This window comes from Lycorma delicatula, chromosome 2 (genome assembly GCF_047948215.1).
Source record: "Lycorma delicatula isolate Av1 chromosome 2, ASM4794821v1, whole genome shotgun sequence".
In the NCBI taxonomy this organism is placed as follows: Eukaryota; Metazoa; Arthropoda; class Insecta; order Hemiptera; family Fulgoridae; genus Lycorma; species Lycorma delicatula.
The window spans coordinates 23,856,583-23,878,678 of NC_134456.1; the positions used below are offsets into that span (position 1 = coordinate 23,856,583).

Sequence of the window (22,096 nt, forward strand, 5' to 3'; positions counted from 1 at the left end):
AGCAATTACTAAGAAAGCACTCATGTACGTATATTAAAAAAAATAATAATAATAAAATAAAATGAAAAGCATAATGTCACATTTTATCAATATAGTTTAGTTTTTATTTTATGAACAATAAAAAAAAAACTATATCTAACACTCTTTAAATCTGAAGTTCAAAATATATAAAGTTTTTTTAGATTCTAAAAAAATTCTAATAAATTATATTTCTAAAAAATACAATGAAACTAGTTATTTTCAAAAGAACTAAACTAAATGAATTTTCAGTATTTTTTGCTACTCTTGATCAATTATTTTTCTAGTGTTTTTTTTTTCCAAACTGACACAACATCAAATCAAAACACTAAAATTCACGACAGTCATCAATGTACATTAACAATAACAACCAAAAAAATAAACAGAAATTAATCAAGAAATTCCCATATAAAATATAAAGAACAAATTTTAAGAGCCAAAAGAGCATTCTAAATACCTAAAGCAAATAGAGTATAACACTAATAATAGCAACAAATTTTGCTAAACATCAACAGAATGTAAAACAAAATTAGACTTAAATTTAGAAACAGATTTAACTAAATATCATAAAACAAAGAAATTTATATATATTTTTGTTTAATTAACTCAAAAACAGAATCTGTAATTTTTTATTTAAATAATCCATGTCAAATTTCTAACACCAAAAATATTTTTTTATAATTATGACACCCTCTTAATTATTAGCAGTAGAATACACTTTAAAATCTAATGAGACAACAGTTTTGAAAAAAGTTGCATATGAACAAATCGGTTATCTGAAGAGAAACACGGATTAATTCCTGAAAAAAGTGTAACAATCCTTTCAGTTGTTGCAGCAGCACAGAATGTCAATTGATTAACAGACAATAATCCTGAATGTAGAAATTCTAAACTGCACATTACTATGATTTTTTAACAAAACGACTTCCTCACTCCTTTCCTCTTAGTACTTTGAAAATATGACTAATCCCTTTTAAATAAACACCAACCATTAAGGTACACTTAATCTCTTAACTAGTCTCTAAGTGAGGATTGTCCAACACAAGTATCAAAAAGTATAAGAACCGTGAAATTTTTTGAGTTAAAGCATTGTTTGGTATGCATCCATAAAACTATGTAATTTAAATTAAGTTACAACTGAAGATGTGGAAATGCTATTCATATTTAAATTAAAAAAATATCAGAACTGAAAGTAATAATGAATTGCACCAAATCAATAACTTTATTTCCTAATATAAATGTAATAATAAATAGTGGAATTGGTTACAAAAAATAAAAATAAGAAAAATATTCTCATTAGCTTAAAAAAAACAAAGAAAGTTTGATGTAATGCTAAGCTAACTTCTACAGTCATGTATAAACATTTTCCATAATACATTTTATATAAAATGTTGAAAATTGTAATGATAAACAATAAATGTATTTGTAGATAAATAAAATAAATTTTAAAAAACAAAAATGTTTGTTAGCTAATTATGTATAATAAAATACATGTAAGCAGCATACTTACAACAAACACAATATGTTGATAATACTCAATTAAAATTTAAACAATAAACACATGTTAAAAAATGTCAGACAAAACAATAAAAGCTTCTTTCCCACACAGGGTTGACTAAGTCAATGCTAGTTAGCAAGATCAGAGAAAAAGTATCTGAGTCACAGGGAAATTCTTTCATGCAATTCTGGCTCAACTGATTTCCACCCCCCCCCCCCCCTAAAACACTACTCTGAATAGAAAATATTTCCTCAACTTGGAGCAAACATACTAGAATAATTTCATGAATTGAAATGATATAATATTACTCACTTGTTGCACAACTTTTATAATTATATGACATCACAGACTAAATAATTAAAACATAAAAAAGAGTTCTATTGCATTAAATAAGTTTAAGGATATTTAATAACTTCCATAGAATGGCAAAGTAATAAAACACTGCAATACTTATTGAGGAAAAGTCAGTTATCATTAATTTAGCGTTTAAGTTAATTTCAGATATTAAAATACAATTTCAACAAGTTTTTTTTAGTAACAATCCATTGACTTTCTCAAACATCAAACTAAAAATAATAGAATTTCAGAAGTTCTAACAATATCAAATTAACCTTTAAAAGTTTTAGATATTCTATTAACTACTAAAGTAATCATAAGTTAAATTTAAAATAAAAATGTATATATTAACATAAAAACACAAAGCTTTGAAGCTGCTACAAACTGACTATTAAAAAATACAGGGATTTTAACAACTTATGTCAAAATGTTTTTAGTTACCAACTTCAATGTTGCTACTTCTAATGTTTGAGTAAATTACATGACCCTTCTTTGTAAATATTTAGAATATCATAGCTTTCAATGTTTGACCATTTGTGACTGTGTTTATGAGAAAGTTGGCAAGTGTTGATGCTATGTTAGTTATTATTAGGAATTTTTTTTAATATTCTTACTTCTGTGTTCAAATTGAACCCATTTTATTTTTATTTATTTTGTGTAGGAATTGCTCATCAATAAATCACTGTTATATTAGTTTACGCGAGCTAGGTATTTTATAACGTTGAGAACATCAAATAACATATGGGTAAGTTGAGTAATCTGTGAATCATACTTCCAAAATTTATGTGAGGTTGGGTATTTTGATCTCTCTCTCTCTCTCTCTCTCTCTCTCTCTCTCTCTCTCTCTCTCTCTCTCTCTCTCTCTCTCTCTCTCTCTCTCTCTCTCTCTCTCTCTCTCTCTCTTGGAATATCACTCACTAAGTTCAATTAGTAAGCAAGTCATTTAAATATCTTTTCACTTGATTTTAATTAATTTACTGGTGAAATACATAGACAAATCTAAGTAAATTGAGCTTACTGGACATTTACACTGCTGATTAGTGAAAATCAAGCTGGTAAACAGTATGAAAAATTTAGAAGCCTATTTCATTTATCAAGTTTTGTTAATGAAACTTTTGAAGTTAACAAAACTTCTGCTGGTGATCTCCTACAAAAACCAGAGCGCTTCATGAAAGGCCACATATCAGTTGTAGTTTGGGGAACTGAAAACCCACATGCTTATGTGAAACACATTCGGGATTCTCTGAAAGTAAAAGTTTTTTGTGCGATCTCTCATGAGGCAGTGTATGTTCTTTTTTATGGAAACGACAGTAACCGGCATAATATACCTGGATATGTTACAATTATGGCTTATGCCTCAGCTACTCAACGATTTCATTTTACAGCAAGATGGTTGTCCTGCCCATTTTCATAACGAGGTTCGACAGTATCTTAACACAACATTACCTCGGTGCTGGATTTGATGTGCATCTGAAGAAGACCAACACATTATTCTGTGGCCACCAAGATCACCAGACCTCACGCCACGTGATTTCTTTCTCTGGGGTTACGTGAAAGATAAGGTGTTTATCCCACCAATGCCACACGTAATCGCTGAGCTAAAGGATTGCATAATCAATGCAATCAACTCTATCGAAAATGACATGTTAGAACGAGTTTGGCAAGCGCTAGACTTTCGTGTTGATGTATGCCATGTCACCAGAGGAGCACATATTGAACATGTATAGATTTTAACAAAAACTGTTTGAGTCCCTGCATCACCTCGTACAACTTTCATTTAGGTAAGTGAAATACTTTTTTTGTACTGAATTTTTGTAACTCCTAAGAACATTATGAAACGCCTTGCATTATTAATCTCATTTGTTTTTGCACATTTTTCTTGGTTTTTTTTTTTTTATAAACTATCTTGTTCCTACTTGGATATTCTGAACTTATAGTGAAGTTTTACTTGGGTTTTTATCTTCAAAAACCTTTTTCTGATCTCTTCAAAATTTTTCTTTTAATGACTTTTTTTACTTATTAGCTGGTCAGAGCTTGCTTCGCTTGCTTGACACTTAGTACGATGCATTCGTTATCTCATGGTTAAGAAAATTTTAAATATTTCAAAGATATTCATTAAAGAAAACAAATTAATCCTTTAATTTATTATATTTCTGTTTGCCATGGTAACAGAAACATAATAATGAAATAAAAGGATTAATCTTTATTTTCTTTTATGAATATCTTTGTTCATAACTTCATCTCCAAGGAGGCTAGAGCGTCGATCTATGGCTTAAAACCCTCCAACTCTCCCTGGCATCACACAAACGTATCCTGAAAATTTGAAAGTAATCAGTTGGTTGGTTCTATCATGATACTGTTGTAAATAAACAAATAAACTTTCGCATTATGTTATATTTAAGTTTACTTTAATTTTTTGTAATGAATTTAAAAGTTAATTCTGTTTTATTTGCTTTTAATATAAATTTTACTTTAACTTTTATTTTAAACATAATTAGTAATTATTATAACTAGTTTACTCTTTTTGATGGGTTTATAAACTTTATAACTTTTATCTTTTCTTTTTTTAAATGATTTTTTTATATACTTTCTTTTAGTCTCGTAAATGTCAACTGATTAAATCTTTTCAATCTATGTAGTTTCTTAGTTTTCTTCTTTCTATAGTGTGATGAAAATCAGTTTAATAAGCCTTTATCTTTATATTCATCTAATTTTAACATTTCATTATCTGGTTTAACCTTTGTTCCCAATGAGTACAATGCAATCTGTTCAACTAATGAACAATAAGTAACCCTCCCATGGCCTAATGAGATGAGGATGGTATGTATGACATGTAAATGAGGTGTAGTCTTGTACAGACTCAGACCAACCATTCCTGAAACGTGTGGTTAATTGAACCCCAACCACCAAACTACAATGGTATTCACTATCTAGTATTCAAATCCATATAAAAGCAACAAGCTTTACTAGGATTTGAACCTTAGAACCGTCGACTTTGGAAATTATTCGTTACACAACTGATTTGCAATAATGAATTAACCATTAGACCAGGCAAATTTCTTTATTTAATCAAGAAAGTTCTACGTTATAATAAATATTCTAAAGTTGTTCTTCTTATTTTACCACATCTGATTGTAACACAGTCAAAAGAGGAAAGTTGTTGAACTTTTGATGAAAATGAAGGCATCCACATGATCTTCATGTTTGAGGAATAATTTTTAGGTGTGCCAATGCTTTTTGGTTGAGATGATGATTTTCCCACCTCTACCATACTATTATGAGTTTTCCATATTATAACTCTATACCATGACATTACCTGTGACAAATATTTTTTAAAAATGTTTGTTATCACTCCACCGATGCAAAAGTTTCCAACAAACAATGCATTTTTGGCAAACATGGTATAATGAAATAAAAGTATAGTTTTTTAGTCAGAATCATGGAAAAGAAGATTTTAAAAGTTCATACTTCTTTCATCTCATCAACAGTTGGCCTAAAATCTTTCCTGATGATAGCACACATCTTGATTGCCAATCATCATTAATGATTATCCAGATTTTATTATTTTCAATTGTTATTTTGTATAACAACTGAAATAAATTTGCTTAAACAATTAAGCTTTAAAACACATTATAGTTCATCCAATCCTCCTTGCAACCATACTAAAATTGAGCAGGTTACATGCTGGCAGCACAGGAGACTAAATTACAAACTCCAAATCTTATCAGAAAAATAGGACATGAATCAGAAAACAATCTAGAAATGTTAGAATGGTGCTGGTACATTATGACAGAATGTTGAACATTATCCCCATTATGAACATGACCTTATGGACTTTTCCTCTCACAACATATTAACTAGGTATCGTAATAATGTACGACTAACTTTGTTTAATGTTATACAATTATGTATTTATAATAATTCAAAAACTTAATCTCTAAGTGCATTCCAAAACACTACAGAAGTCAGAATTATTTCTCTGTAAACATACTTAAATTTTTAAGAACATTTTCCTGTGACAAAATGGAATAATGCTAACATACAGAGGCAAGATAAAAAATATATTGAATTCAAGAATACTCTTCTAAAAATGTTTTGTAATTCTTATACTAAGGTACACCCAAAATTATCAAACCAAAAACTACTCCAACTTAAATTTTTTTTTTTTTTTCCCCAATTAATTACACACTAGATGTTTGCAAAATCCTAGTTAAAAATTAAATTACACTTCTCAAGATTACTTACACTTTGATAAAGAATACAAAAACTGCTACAAATAATATTTTATCTGTATAAAAACATTATATAAAACCAATATTTATAAAAAAAATTGATGGAAAGAATATCAACTATCTTATTTCCCCATTTCAATGGAAAACAGCAAAATATAACATTTTAATGAAGTTAAGTTATCAAGATACTGCGTATATATAATCAACCATCTTACCTGGTTTGTGAAGTAACTAGCTTGTTATAATTTCTTGTTACTCTGCCTACTCTAAAATTAATTTAGAGATTATTTGTTTAGGTATTTTGAGCATATATTAAGGGTTTTTACAATTTCATACGAATTTCTGTTGCTCAAAAAATGTACTCTCAACCAATCCAATCGATATGGAAAAGGTTTCCTAAGTATTTTTCTAAATGATACTTACTACCACAGATAATTTAATTTAGTTCATATTTCAAAATTGTCAATTATTGGTGAAATTTCTGAACCCCTCTTCGTCTTCTAATTTTAGATCATTTAATAACCTACCTGTATGTTCCAAAAACATTTTTCTTTCCCACCAACCTTTTTTTTTTTCAAGAAATTAACCAAACACATAAACAGCCGCTAAAACCTTGTTGGTCATAATCAAAACTAAACAGTAATATTATAAACTAAAATAAATGTATATATATTAATTAAATTCTATTAAAATAAACCATCTAGCACAAAAATTGAGATAAGACAGATCTTACCTTAATTTTACCATGAAAGTTCTTTTGCAAAGTCCTGCTTCCTGAGTATTACAAATACTATATTTATTTTTTCATATGCAGTTTAATTAAATATTTCAATCATGACTGAGGATGTGGGATCCCGCAAAAGTAGAATTTCTTGGTAGAATTAAGGTAAGGTATATCTTATCTCAATGTTCTACACTAGGTGGTTTATATTAATATTATTTAAAATATAATTTAGAATTACAGAGGAATAATATGAATAATATGAAAAAGATTAATTTCAGTAACAACATACACACGTGCACGCACATGCATGCATGCTTACATGTGAAAATCCAACTGAAAACTGTATTAAGGAAGTTTGTTTATGTGTGTGCATGCACAAACACACTTCTTTGATACAATGTAATGAAATTCTATAGGTACTATGTATCAAATGGTTATTAAAACTTTACAATCTGAAGTGCATTGAGCATTTCAGGGAGTAGCATCCTGAAAAACTGAAGGGTGGGAAAATTTATCAATAACTGATCCTTAATTTAATGAAACAATATTGGATGAAGTTTCCCTTCACACAACTGACAATTAGAGGATAACGGCCACAGTAGTCTATGCAACTACTTTTTTTTTTAATTTACTAATCATTAATATGGTTACATGCAAATTATAATTGTTCAAAAATCCCAATAAAAAAAAAATGAAAACCACTGGAAACATTGTATTCAGAAATAGTTTGAAGAGCATTTTTAGGGTCAATTGTTTTGAACATCTGCCAAAAGCTTTTTTTATCTAAACTTTAGACAACATTCCAAACAACTTGAAAGTACAGAAACATTTTTATTTGTCTGTCATGCAGAGTGTTTGGGTTTTTAAATATGAAAACAGAAACAAATACAAGTTTCCTCTATGGTAAAAGAAAAAAATTATAATTATTGCTGTAATTTTATAATTAATTAACCCACAAAAACTCAGAAGAAAACAATAGAATAATACAACAAATACTACAGAATGGAGTTTGCAATTATCTAAATTCTACAATATAAACATATATAGTGTTGCCAGAACACTTAAGTCATGTATATGCACAAAACACTAATAAATAAAACATTACAAGCTACATTTACCATTTTCAGTTGCAGTTGGTGGTTCTGGTTTAGGAAAAGGTAGAAAGGCTTCAGCAGACAAAATATTAGATCCTGTACTAACTTTATCCTCAGAAGTAGATAAAGACTCATCTTTGATTGCCTCTGGAACCACACCAACCTGTAATTTTATAAACATGTTCAAAAGTTAAATATACTGAATTATTGCTAAATGTATTTGTGACAAGTTGTTTTAATTTAAAATTTGCAAATCATGTATGCTACACACTGAACCAGTTCCCATACAATTACTCAAGCACTAAATAAAAATAAACTGCAGATAAACTACTTCCTGCAAATGAAAGGTAGTGATCGTTTAACAAAAAAATTATTATGTAAATTGATAATGATTTCTAAAAGGCAACAATTTACAAGTGGTATATACTAATTATATATAACTCAGTACCAAATAAGCAAATTAAATTTTTCTTATTAGAGTAGTTCATTTTTTTTCAAGTAAAACTTGGTTTTTCCTTTAAAATTATTCCAAGTGAACAGCAACCCCAAATTAACCAATAATCAGACTAGCCAGATATCAAAATCATCACACAAATTCAGATATTCTCACTAAAAAATTATATTTTGTTCCAAAATCGTATCCTTTGAGGTGTTTTTTTAAAGTCGGAAACAGGAAAAAGTCGCAGGGACTCAAGTCAGGTGAGTAAGGTGGTTGAGGAATTACAGGGATGATTTTCTTTGTCAAAAACTCATTAATTGAGATTGGAGTGTGACAAGGTACATTGTTATGATGCAGCATCCAGTTGTCTTTGATGGTTGGTCTCACACGGGCAACTCCTTTCCGCAGTCTTTCAAGAATTTCTCACTAAACATATTGATTTACAGTGTCCTGTAGGAAAAAACTCCTTATGGACAATACCATTACTATCGAAGAGAAAAATTAGCATGGTTTTGATTTTTGATTTGCTCATTTTTGCTGATTGGGACGCATTTGTAGTGTGTTACTCCTTGCTCTGGCGTTTTTTTTCTGGGTCGTACTCAAATATCCAAGATTCATCACCAGTAATAACATTTTTTTAGAAAATCAGGACTAGTTTCAATTCACCCTAGAAGATTGCAGCACACTTCCCCCTGCTGTTTTTCTGTTCAACAATGAGATTTTTTGGGACAAATTTTGCACAAATTTTTTTCACGTCCAATTTGTTTGTCAAAATTTTATGAACTGTGGTATGGTTCAAATTCAATAGTTCTGCAATCATTCTGATAGTGAATCGCTGGTTGTAACGTACCAAGTCTCTGATTTGTTCAACATTGTCATCACTTTTTGATGTTAACGGTCTTCCAGAGCATGGATCGTCCACAGTTGATTCCCGGTCAACTGAAAATGCTTTAAATCAACTAAGAGGTTGGGCTTCATTGTCATCTCCATATGCCCTTTTCAATTTTGGAAAAGTTTCAGTAGCATTCCCGAGTTTAACACAAAACTTGATTGCACAACGTTGCTCATAGTATCATTCATTTTAGTAACGCACAACTAAAACTTGTTTCACAAAAAGTTTGTTTACATCTAAAATGGCAACAATAGACTAAAAATATTAATACATAATATTAATCAGCTGTTCATATAACCATATGTTTACTAGTAAATTTACTATGTTTTCACTTTGGCTGCCAAAAAAAACTTGTCTTATTACTTTATTTACAGACCTCGTGTAACAATATATTATAGCCATCTATACGATAAAAGAGAACAAGTTTGTATGTGCCACAGACACAAAATAAATTTGTAAGATAATCACAGAAATAGCTAAAAAGATCTGGACAATTTTTTTCTCTCTACCTGAGTCCAAGTGGCTCTGGATGGTATAACTCGTTTATAAGGCAAATGCCTGGGGGTTACAGGTGAAAATAAGTCAACGATATTGACACCAAATCAAACAAAACTTTCAATGGCAAGGAGGTGGAAAAGCTATGAATAATAAACCTAAGGATACATCTGCAGCTTGTAAGCAGGAGGTGATAGCAGGGCAGCAATATAAATTAACTTACATAATTTTGGTATCACTGCCAAAGTGTTTAAAAACTCTAGTCTCAAGAAAAAAAGCCAGATAGATGAAATAGAAATAGAAGGGTTAATTATCAATATAATAGAAAAAAAAGATTTAAATAAGTTATTACATTTAGAGAAACTAACCAGAAGAAACAATCAAAGAATAGAAAAGGACATCGTATATGAAAATGAAGTAAATGACAAGTGGGCACATTCTAAGAATAACTGACAAATTTCAAGCTGAAAGATGAAGGTAATTAAAATACCACTAAAATAAAGGTAACGTAACATTTCTTCAAATCATAACAGGGTACAGCATAGTTTTACGGCACAGGTAGTAGAAAAAAAATTAAGTAGAATAGATTTAACATAAATCAGTCTTATCATCCACTTTATTCTTTATATTATTCTTTATAAGTCAGATATAAGAAAAAATGTAAAATCAGTTAATAAAAACATCAGCAGAAAAAAAGTTATGCTACACAAGACACATTGTAACTTACATACAGGCACATTTGTATCTTGAGATACATTTACTCAAATTTTATTATGTAACCTAACATCAGATTTCACAAAAACAAAATAGCCAACAGTTATTTACTACGCAATTATTGTTCTCTTAAACAAACAAAATGTTATACCTGTGGTAATATTAGAGATTTTTCTACATCACTAAAATAATCACTAGAGTTTAAGACAAAACAGTTTATAGAATACAGCAATGCATTATTACAGAAAAAATATACAATGGAAAAATATATTTACCTGAGATGATATCTGTGGAGAAATAGGCTGTATCTGCGGAGGTACAGGAACAGATATGGTGCTTGTAGATCCAGGACCAACCTGCGGTGGGGTGGGAGTAGGAGTTGAACAAGAGGTCATAGCTGGCATCGAGACTACAGGCATAACTGGTCGATCAACCAGTGTTATCTGCTGTTGTGGTGCAGGTTGCGGTGCTGGAGCTGCCTGCAGCTGTATCTGTTGGGTTTGCTGAAGATGCTGAGGTACCTGCTGCTGTTGCTGAGACACCTGAACTAATTGTTGGGATTGCTGAGGTTGTGGCTGTGGACTACCTTGTTGCTGGGGTTGTTGTAGTGCTGCCACTGGCATCCCTTCAATCACAAAATCACCTTATTTTTTTAATAAACACAACTGACAACCGATGATCTAAACCTTGAAAAATTCTAAAATGTTAAAACTATTTTACAGTAGCAACTATTTGTTTTAGCTAATTTAAGTTTTATAATTACAACCTACACTATTTTTTCTAAGCACCACAAAAAATGTTATGGTTCTTGAATAAAAGAACACAACTTAAGAAATACATAACTAAATATTTGTTTTTGTTGTATTGTTTTTTTTTTTTTTTGTTTTTTAACAGAATTGCTGTCATATTCAGCTTAACAAGCCTAACAAAATATTTTGCTAAAACAAAAGAAGATCTAACTCGAAATAAAAAAATAAAACCAGTTAAACAGAATCACTAATTGACTTTTAAATGCATTAATTGCATGTGTAAATAAATGTATAATAATATTTATAAGAATACATTACAGAAAACTTCTGTTTTACTATCTTCATTTTTTTTTAACAAAGAAGCCACTTAAAATGAAAAATACTTCATTTATTTTAATAAAATATGTAATTGTAATATCATGTACCAATACTTAAGTGGTTTGGCCACATAAATACACTTCGGTTCTTTTATGAATGTAAAGGTTAAGCAAAAATATGACAGCTTTAAAAATGAGTACACATCAATTTTCCCTCAGGAAACTTCAATGAGCAATCATACTTCCCCTTTACAATTAATGTGTTCAAGGAAACATTGTGTTGAACAAAACTGTCAAACATAAAGAAAAAAGTATAAATTTATCATGTTAAATATGAAAATATTTTACCATATTTTGGAAACTCATGTTTATTACACACACATATATATATATAAACTTCATGATATGATTTAATACTATTAAAATCACACAAAACTAATACACCAATTATTACCCACAAAGAACTTATGGATAACTAAATGCAAGGAACTTATCAATAACTGCAATGAAGGAAATAATTTTTAAAAAAATAAAAGACTCAACGAACAATTATTTAAGAATTGTAAAGACTTAATATCTAAATATAAACCAATATTTAATTATGATAACAAATTACCATTCAAGATTATATCCCCATATAAAATCACCCCCTCCCCAAAACTCTCTGGACTACCAAAATTACATAAAATAAACAATTCTATAAGAATTTTAACAAATTTTAAAACAACACCTGATATTTCATGGTTAAAATAATAGATAAAATACTTAGAATAAAAATGAATCTAACCAATAAACATAACATAAAAGATGGTTACAAAGTAACAAATAAATTAAATTTTATTAAAATTAATAACAAAACTTATATCACTAACATGTACCCTAATGTAGCAATTATAAGACAATAGAAAATAATAAAAAATAGATTAAATGAAACCCCAGAATACACCAATGCATTAATCACTAGTTTAACAAATATTTAGTCTAAACTGTAGAATAATTGTTATTATAAATAGAAGACTTACGAATATATATCTGCTATTAGTATGAAATATTTATACAAGATTTTTTTAAATAAAATACTTCGTGGCATTTTAAATACACACCAAATATTATTGTGGATGAGATATATAGATGATATTTTAGTTATATTAAAACCCAACTATAGATAATGAACATATGACAAAATTAAATGTAACTAAGTGTAATAATATTTATACTGGTAAAACCAACAGATCATTAAAAAAAAAAGAAGACTTACAAAACATTAAACAGCATACAAAAACCAAAAAGAAGCTATTAGAAGTTATTATCTAATGAAGCTAACCATCCATCTATTAGAATAAATAGTACTACAGATTGCAAAAATAATTTAATTTAGAGATTTTGGAGATTTGTACAAATCTTAAAAAAAATTAATATACTTGAGAAATATTACATTTATAAATATAAACAAAAATGTAAAATGCTGAGCCCCACATCTTCAAATGATAATGATTTAATTAAAAATACAATTTATTAGTTGGCAATGATATTAAAACTAAGAAAAATATACTTGTTAAAGATTACATCATTCCAGTACTAGACAGCAAAATCTATGATTATGATCATGATTATTAAAAATTTCAAAATATAAAATATAATTTCAAATAAAATGACAAACAATCAAAAGAATATGTTTTAATGTAATAAATATAAAATGTAATACCAATTGAATTTGCGGGATAGTGCAAAAACCAAATTATGGGTAATTAATATGGTAAGTTTAACATAACTAATTATTGTGTTCTGGTGGTTTATATTTCATATAATATTATAAAGAGGGATCCAAAAAGATCTACTCACTGTTTGTAATTAAATAATGTCTAAACAAAAGACTTACACTCACTAATCTAATATGTAATGTAGTGCAAGGTATTAAATTTCTCATGGTAGGCAGAGCTGGCACCTTATGCCAGCTCATTCGCAGGTGGTTGGTGTTGGAATGAGCCAGTCATATTACCCAGTGCCGCAGAAAGTTGAGTAGCAACAATGGTTGAGATCACTTATCGTTTGTTGAGCACAAGGCTGTACTGAAGTGGTACTGGAAGTATGAGAATTTGAAGCCGACAGAACTGTTAAAGATGTGCACAAGGAAAGATCACCGCAAAAATCAGTGAACCGAGGAGCAGTGAACGTGGGGTGAGCCGGTCAAGTAAGAAGCATTCTGAAGAGTGCAAAGTGGAAGTGTACATTCCAAGACTGCTACATACGATGAATGAGGATGCCCCAGTTCAAAGGATGGAGTACTATGAATGGTTTCAACATATGGTTGGCGAGGATAAGGAATTTGCAGGGAAGTTTGAGTGGACTGACAAGGTGCAATTGATGCTTAACAGTACTGTGAACGCCACAATTGTGTCTACTGAGCTCCTCAAAATCCTCACGCTCATGTGGACAGGGCAGTAAATCTACCAGGGTTTGCTGTGTGGTGTGGTCTATCTGTGTGTGGTTTGATTGGTCCCTTTTTCTTTGAGGGTACTGTAACTGATGAGGCATATTTGATGTGCTTCAGACAAGGATTTTGCCTGCCATCCAAAACCTGTATAGTGACGAACATTTTACATGTAACAAGACAGAGCCCCGCCTCACTGTCATTGAGATGTCAGGTTGTATCTCAATAAAACTTTACTTCGACGATGGGTGGGCTGAAAGATGCTGTTGAGTATCTACTTCGGTCTCCTGATTTGACACCTCTAGGCTTCTACCTTTGGGGGGCCATCAACAAAAACCAGCAACAATCGACGAGCTACATGAAAAAATCATAGAATCATGTATTGCCATTACACCAGATACACTAACAGCTGTAGTTTAGTGTGCAGTTCAACACCATGGGCATTGTATAGAAGCTAATGGTGGTCATTTCAAACACATACCATAACCCTCTCTCAGTGCCAAAAATTGTTGCATCAAGTCAAATTTGTCATGAGATATGGACTAGCAAACAGCGAGTACATTTTTTTGTACATTTTTTTTATATACAGAGAATATCATAAATGTTTTCCAGGACTATCATAACCTATTCTACTCATAAAAATAATAGAAAGAGTTTATATAAACATACATCCTAAAATGCTTCATTTGCAAGTAACAGCTAGTGAAAGATTTTGCTTGGGTTTCAGCTACTCTAGTGAAATGAGATCATACTGAAATTTGTAGGACATTAATTAAGGGCCAGAATTAGTGACCTGTTGTGGGTTTTATCCTGAAAAATTTAATAAAATAGGTCCCACAACCATATCTGCAGAAGTTTTTGAGAAATTTTTGGTGAAAACCAATAAATTGCTGAATAAAACCCTGTTTTTTTATGTTTGACGTACAATAACTTTCTTAAATGAGTAATAAACATATAAAACTTTGAAACAGAATTTGTAGAGAATTTAATTCTGAACAAAATGGTGTAAGATAAGTTGAATAAAACAAAGAAAATTTAGAAAAATTCAAATTTTATCTAGAAACAGTATATTAGATTAAAGTATATTATATGTACCAGTTTATAATAAATGTTCAAATTAGCCTGCCATTTTCAACACATTTCTTGGCACGCTTCTGTAGTACTTTTGTTGCCCTTTTTAGTTCTTCAGGGCTGTCCTTAAGTTGCTCAGCGACATCCACAATGCGGGCAATTAAATCCTCATAAGAATACACGTTTGTTTTGTATACAATATTTTTCATACATCCCCAACTGCAAAAATCTAAAGGTGGCCAAAATCAGGTGATCTTGGTGGCCGGTAATGTTAACCCCTACTACCCATCCATTTCTCAGAGAAATGAATTAAATGAGTGAAAATAGCAGAAGAGAAGCGGGGAGGCACACGATCATGCTGAAAGTATAATTTGTACACCTTCAAAGCTGCAGCAATTATTCTTGAAGAAAGTGCAAGTAGACCTCAACATTTAAGTGGCCAAGTAATATGAATGGTCCAAACAACTGATTGTGAAGAAGGTTGCACATATTTTGATACCAAATCGGTGTTGAAAATTGCTTTCCACCATTTCATTGACTTCTGCTCATGTACATTCATTGCATAAGTTGTTGATTCCATCTTGAATGAGATCTGTTTCGTTGGTAAAAAAACATATTTATAGAGATGTTGATTTGTATTCCACCAGTTGCAGAACTCCAAGCGAAGCGGACCGTCTCCTGGGTGTAGATATTGAACTGGCTGTTTATGATAAGGATAAAAGTTGTTTTGTTTAAGTGTCCTCCAAACCATTGAATGCAAAACTGCACTCCACTTAGAAAGACATCATGTACTGATGTCTGGACTGTGCTGAACTCTATAAATAGTAATTTCATTAATAACAGCATCATGTTAGACAGATTGTTTGTAGCTGGTTCAAATATTTTCCACAATATAAGCATAAATGTTTTCCAAAGATTGTGAAAAAATTTATTTCACAATCCTAATTGTTTTGGGATCTGGAATCCTGCGATTCAAAAAAAACATATTTCATATTCTACTGCAGCATCTATAGCATTACCAGTACACACACCCAAAATGAATACAATATCAGCATATTCCTTTACTGTAAATAAATATGACATTACTTTAGTGGTAAACCAATCACATTCAAACTAAAATTCACAGAAAAACTTTGCTAATGACAGCAGAGTTCACAGTACCCAATATACATAATGTACCTTACAGAATGATTTAAACACTGATACAGTATTGCGCATAGTTGATTAGCAGTTGTTATTTTATTGCCAACTTTGAAATAATAATTTTGCAAATAATTTATTGTATTTCTGTCACTAATAAAAAAATTATTATTATCTAAATAATACTTATTTATTTCTGTTTTACTATTGTTCTGTAATTTCCAGATATTTTTAAATTTATTAATAGCAATTTTCAACAGCAAATTTTGTTTTTACAAATTGTTCACATCACCAAAAAAGAATCTGGTTTTTGTTTACATTAAATAAGTACTATTCTGATAGTAATGTACTATTTCTAAATAAAATTTAAATTTCTCTAACTTTTCTTTATTTTATTCAACTTATCTTACACCATTTTGTTGTGAATTAAATTCTCTACAAGTTTTGTTTAAAAGTTTTATATGTTTATTACTCATTTAAAAAAGTTATTGTACGTCAAACATAAAAAAATAGGGTTTTTTACCCCAATTTATTGGTTTTCACTCCAGATTCTCACTAACTACTGCAGATTTGGTTCTGGGACATATTTTATTTAATTATTTATTTCAAAACCCATAAGAAATGTAATTCTTCCCCTTAATTAACATCCTAAAACTTTCAGTATGACTTCATTTAACTGGGGTTACTGAAATCTTCCACTAGCTGTAACTCGCAAATGAAGCATTTTAGTACATACATTTATGTTTATATGAACTTTTTCCATTATTTCCACAAGTTGAATAGGTTATGAAAGTCCCAGAAGAACTTTGTGATAAACCTGTATTTGCCACAAAAAAAAATTTGTTTACATAAAATTGAGAAAAGTACAACCTACAAACAAAACCAATGCTGAGGGAACTTTTTTATTTTTTTTTTTTTAAGTTTAATATGAATTAAAATGTAATATTATTTGATTCCTGCATTAAAGTATTCAAAATGTTTTTCAATTTGACTGAAAATCGTACTTTTTGCAAATCTGATGTGCCACAAATGCCAGTAACCTCTGATCCATATTTTGCAATCCAAACATGATTAAAATACAAAATATGATACCACCAAAAAACATTAAATTAACAATAATCCATTGTCTTTGTAATTACAGCAAAATCAAAAATATTGTCTATTCCATACAAATAGGAATTTTCTTAAGATAAGGATACACTAGGAGCTGAATGATATAAAATATAACAAAAATGCCAAATTTTACCATTAGATATGTTTTATTAAGTGTGCGTTGTAAATCCTCAGTTCTCACCAATTAACTTCTTCAAGTCCACCTCCTATTACTAATTACCAATCTTCTTATTTATAATTTATTTGATAATCCTTCATTTTAGTCTATTCTCAAACCTATAAAATATTTATTATTGAATCCATACTTAATTCCCTTAAAATCCACACTTCGTCAGTTATTCATTCTCTGAAATTCTAAATAGTGTCAGTTACAACCATGCAGGATCCATATTACCAGTATTACTTTGTCAGTGATACAGTGCTAACACTAATACATTATTTTCATTAGTTAAGTAAATTTTCATCCCTTCACCATATTATGTTCAAAATACACACATTCAAATGAAAAATGGTATTCTCCTTATCAATTAAATTCATTTAGACAGAAACAATACCATATTTTTCTTCATTTATCTGCATGCTTTCAAATTTTCAGTCACTTTCTTCTTGCACAGCTTCTTCTTTCAGATGCATTGAAGATATTATAAAACAGTAAAACACCCAGTATACCAGCAACAATGTTCAGTAACTGAAACTTATGAATTTATCCTCTGGATTTACAGAAAGTTTGGACTCATTCACATATATAATCTAACCCAACTTCAAATAAAAATTAATAATAAGTAAGATTATAATAAACACAACAAGAAAGATTCTTACCCAAAAGAGGAGGTGGTTTTGGTTGTAATATTTGTTGCTGAGCTTGTAAGCCTAATTGCTGTTGTGGTTGCTGTTGTTGCTGCTGTTGTTGTTGCTGTTGCTGTTGTTGTTGCTGTTGCTGTTGTTGTTGCTGCTGTTGCTGTTGCTGCTGTTGTTGTTGTTGCTGTTGCTGTTGCTGCTGCTGCTGTTGCTGTTGTTGCTGCTGTTGCTGTTGCTGCTGTTGTTGTTGCTGAAGGTTAATTTGTTGTTGTATAGCAGCATTAACCAACTGTTGTTGAGCAGCTTTTTGCTGTTGATGCTGAAACTGCTGCTGCTGCTGTTGAAGCTTTTCTGCTGAAACTTGCAGTGTTCCTACACTAGTAAGAATCATTCTAAAGTAAACAAAAAGAAAAATAAATTAATTATAACAATAGAAATTACAAGCAGAACTCAGAATTAGCCACATGGATGATTTAATACCTCTTAAATAACATCAATAAACAAATACAAATAACGGATCGTAATAATCAAAGCATTAAAGTTAACAGATGATTTGAAAAAATCAGGAAGTGACATTAAGAAAATATGTCTTATATATATGTATGTCTACATATATATTATATATTACATATATAATATATATGTATGTCTACATATATATTATGTATATATATGTCTTAAATATGTGTATATATATATATATATATATATATATATATATATATATATATACACGTGTATATATAATATAAAACATAAAAAGATAGTGTTTTTGAAAAAAAGAGAAAAATATATATATTATTAAATTAGAAATGATGAAACATTATTTAAAGACATCAAGCATGAAAAATTCTATAGACATCTATTTTCATGAGAGTTACAACCAGTATAAAATAAATAAGTTTAGTTCACCAAACAGTTAGTTTGCCAGATGGCTCTGCCAGTTATAAAGGAAACCCAAATGCTCAAACATATGCATTTAACCTTCAAATAATAATTCAACCAGTGCAAATAAAATTTGAAAAATAATAATAATGTTAAAAGTAATGACACAAAAAGTGATAACTGTCCAATATACTCTGCACATTAATACGCATTTGTGTACGGTTTATTTTTAATTGTATGACTACAAATATGTAACAAAAAATATTTTTTAAATAAATGAACAAAATTACTCACTTGTTATTTGCAGCAAGATGCTGTTGTGGACTTATGCTTTGAGGTTTTGTTTGATTAGCTGCATCTGCCTTCTGTCCAGGTCCAATGGTTAAATGTCTTGCCACAGGTGGTTTTGGTCTCATTTTTGCCTGTAAAATAACCAAAATAATTATTTTAATGTTTATATTAATTCTATTAATTTAAAAGTTTGAAACCATTTAGTAAGAATGTTACAGAAATAAGCAAACAAGATAACATATCACAGATATCATGTAACACATTCTGAGCACAGAGATGCTATTTATCCAACTCAAGTCTGGATCATGTATCTTTGTCACTATTAGAAAGTATAAAGTATATAGAAACATATTAATTTCTGTAAATTTAGGCAGGATTGAAAGTGCTCACCTCTGTCCTAAGTGATACAATTTAACTATATATTTATTTTAAAAATGAAATATTTATGGTTCTCTCCTAAATTTTTAATTGAAGATATCTGCAATTTTGAAAAGGTCTTTAACCTTAACACGCTAAAACATAGTAATATTTACAATATTCACAAAAAAAGAGTACCAACATAATCAAATCTTTCTTTTGAATTTTAATATGTTAATCTTGTGTACTTTTTAAACAGAACTTTTGCCCTCACATTACTTTTTCAAATAATATTTTTATTCTGTGTCATCAGTCACTTGGCTAGTTTTTACACTCCTTAATTTCTTTCGGTAGAAAATTATTTTAACTCAACATACTCTTACATACTAAAAACTTAATTATAAGAAAAATAAACCCCATATTTTCCTACCTTTAAAGTTTTTACTCTCTACAATTTCCTTCTACAACCAACTCAACTAATCCTGGATGTTGTGTATTTTTTTTTAATATTCCAATCTTGTTATCTGACAAATATAATTCTATAACTTTTATGATTATTATGCTGTTTATAGTTAGATAAAAATAATTTTAATAAGGAAACACACATGACAATTGATTATAACATTTACTATGAAATGTTGAATAACAATAACTTTTTTTAAAGTAGAAAGAGTTTTGAGCATGACATCCTTGCAGGACAAAATATAATACAAATAGTTCTAATTTTTTTAACATACTTAAAAAAATTAAATTAACTCTTTAGATGATCTAAAATTCTGATATTGAGTTTTCTTAACATACCTGTGCTTTCTGATTTTGAAGTTGAGCTTGAGACAAATGTTGAGCCACTCCTGTTTGAGTTGAGACAGAACTTGCTGGTCTGATGGCCTGCTGGCCAGGAACGGATGGCAAAATATTGGAAAGCGGTCTTGCAGTAGCAGTGCTGCTCTTGGGCTGGATGTTTTCGGCAACTGTTCGAGCTGGTTTTGTTCCAACAACAGCAGCATTGGCACCACCACTTACAGCTATCTGTGTCAAGTTTGGAAGTGTACTCTGTGTTATTCCTTGAGCTGTAACGTACAAATATTTTTTTTAAATTTTTTATTGACACTAAGCAGTTAAATGTTAAATATTAATACATACTTTTAATTTTTATTTAAATAAAAATTAATCCTCGCACAACCAAATAATTCATTTACAAAATATGCAAGTATTAAAAACCGTTACTAACCTCAACGTAAAAAATTAAACTTTTTTTCTTTTTTTTTTTTTTGTTTATCCTCCGGGGCCGCAGTTAAGCATTACTGTACAGAGGATGAGATGAATGATTTTTATAGCGTGTGTGAAAAATGCCATGCCTGACCGGGATTCGAACCCGGGACCTCCGGGTGAAAGACCGAGACGCTACCACTCGGGCCACGGAGGCCAGCAAAAAGAAAATTAAATTTAGAACCATTGAGCCACACAGTAATTTCTTTAAACTTAATGTAGTAGTAGTGTTAATGTAGGTGTTAATTAATGTAGTAGTGTTTAGAATTAATAAAAATAGGATTCTTTAAAAATTGTTTGTTTAGAAATCATCACTGTAATGGAATTACAAATCTCAGATGGAATATACACATGCCAAAAACCAAATCATTAGTGTAAGAATAAAAAAAGCATAACTGAAAAAAAGCATTCATGCACAACACAGAACATAAAAACCCAAAAATAGAATTTAAATATATATATATATATATATACCATTCATATATATATATATATATATATATATGAATGGTAATAGTGAATCTTAATAGCAGTGTATGAATAAATCAACCTTAAATCACACATGCTGCTATTAGGGTAATTGTCGAATTCTTTTCAACCAACACAATGGTCAAAACGGTAATAATTTTTATTATGTTAAAAATGAAAACAGACTACAATTATTTTTTACAAAATGAAAATACAGTGTAAAAGTAGTATTAAAACAATTAGCAAAGTAAAATACTGAACTATGATTTTGTTATCATTTCTTAACATTACAAAACCATACTCTCGAAGGCAGTGCCATTAAGACTCAAATGTGTAAACTGTGACAGAGCTGGCTGAAAAAAAATATAACTGCTAAATGCTCACAAACAATTAAAATAGTTATTTTGTTCATTTGTGACACTCTACAAGTTTAAATAATTTAACATTGAAAAATTTCAGTAAAATAAGGCCAATCCTTCCTTTCCATCATCAATATTGGAGTCAAATCAGCTTTATCAAGAACAAAGAAAAATCTGCTACAGTAAAAAATTAATTTTCAGCTCCTACGATGTAAGGAACCTCATTAACAAGTTTACTTTAATCTTCCCTGAATTGTAATCCTACAGTTTTATTCCAGTTTACAAATACAATTCTTTAAGCAATCATGGACTAGTAAACCAACAGCAGGACAACTTAAGAGTTGATACATTCCACACCTGATAAGTTTTTCTTTCACAACTTTAAAAAAATGTCTACTACAATAAA

General features: G+C 29.7%; 1 protein-coding gene across 4 annotated transcripts in view; it reads right to left on the bottom strand.

Moving 5' to 3' along the window:
- The window catches only part of LOC142320561 (uncharacterized), a 105,141-nt gene that overhangs the window by 23,464 nt on the left and 59,581 nt on the right, over positions 1-22,096 (bottom strand). For all 4 annotated transcript variants that reach the window (XM_075358483.1, XM_075358481.1, XM_075358482.1 and 1 more), the window contains exons 7-11: positions 20,396-20,664; positions 19,241-19,368; positions 18,083-18,453; positions 10,718-11,067; positions 7,927-8,065 (exon numbers count right to left, since the gene is read on the bottom strand). In XM_075358483.1, coding sequence (XP_075214598.1) covers positions 7,927-8,065; positions 10,718-11,067; positions 18,083-18,453; positions 19,241-19,368; positions 20,396-20,664 — 1,257 coding nt within the window. The remainder of the gene's footprint in view (positions 1-7,926; positions 8,066-10,717; positions 11,068-18,082; positions 18,454-19,240; positions 19,369-20,395; positions 20,665-22,096) is intronic.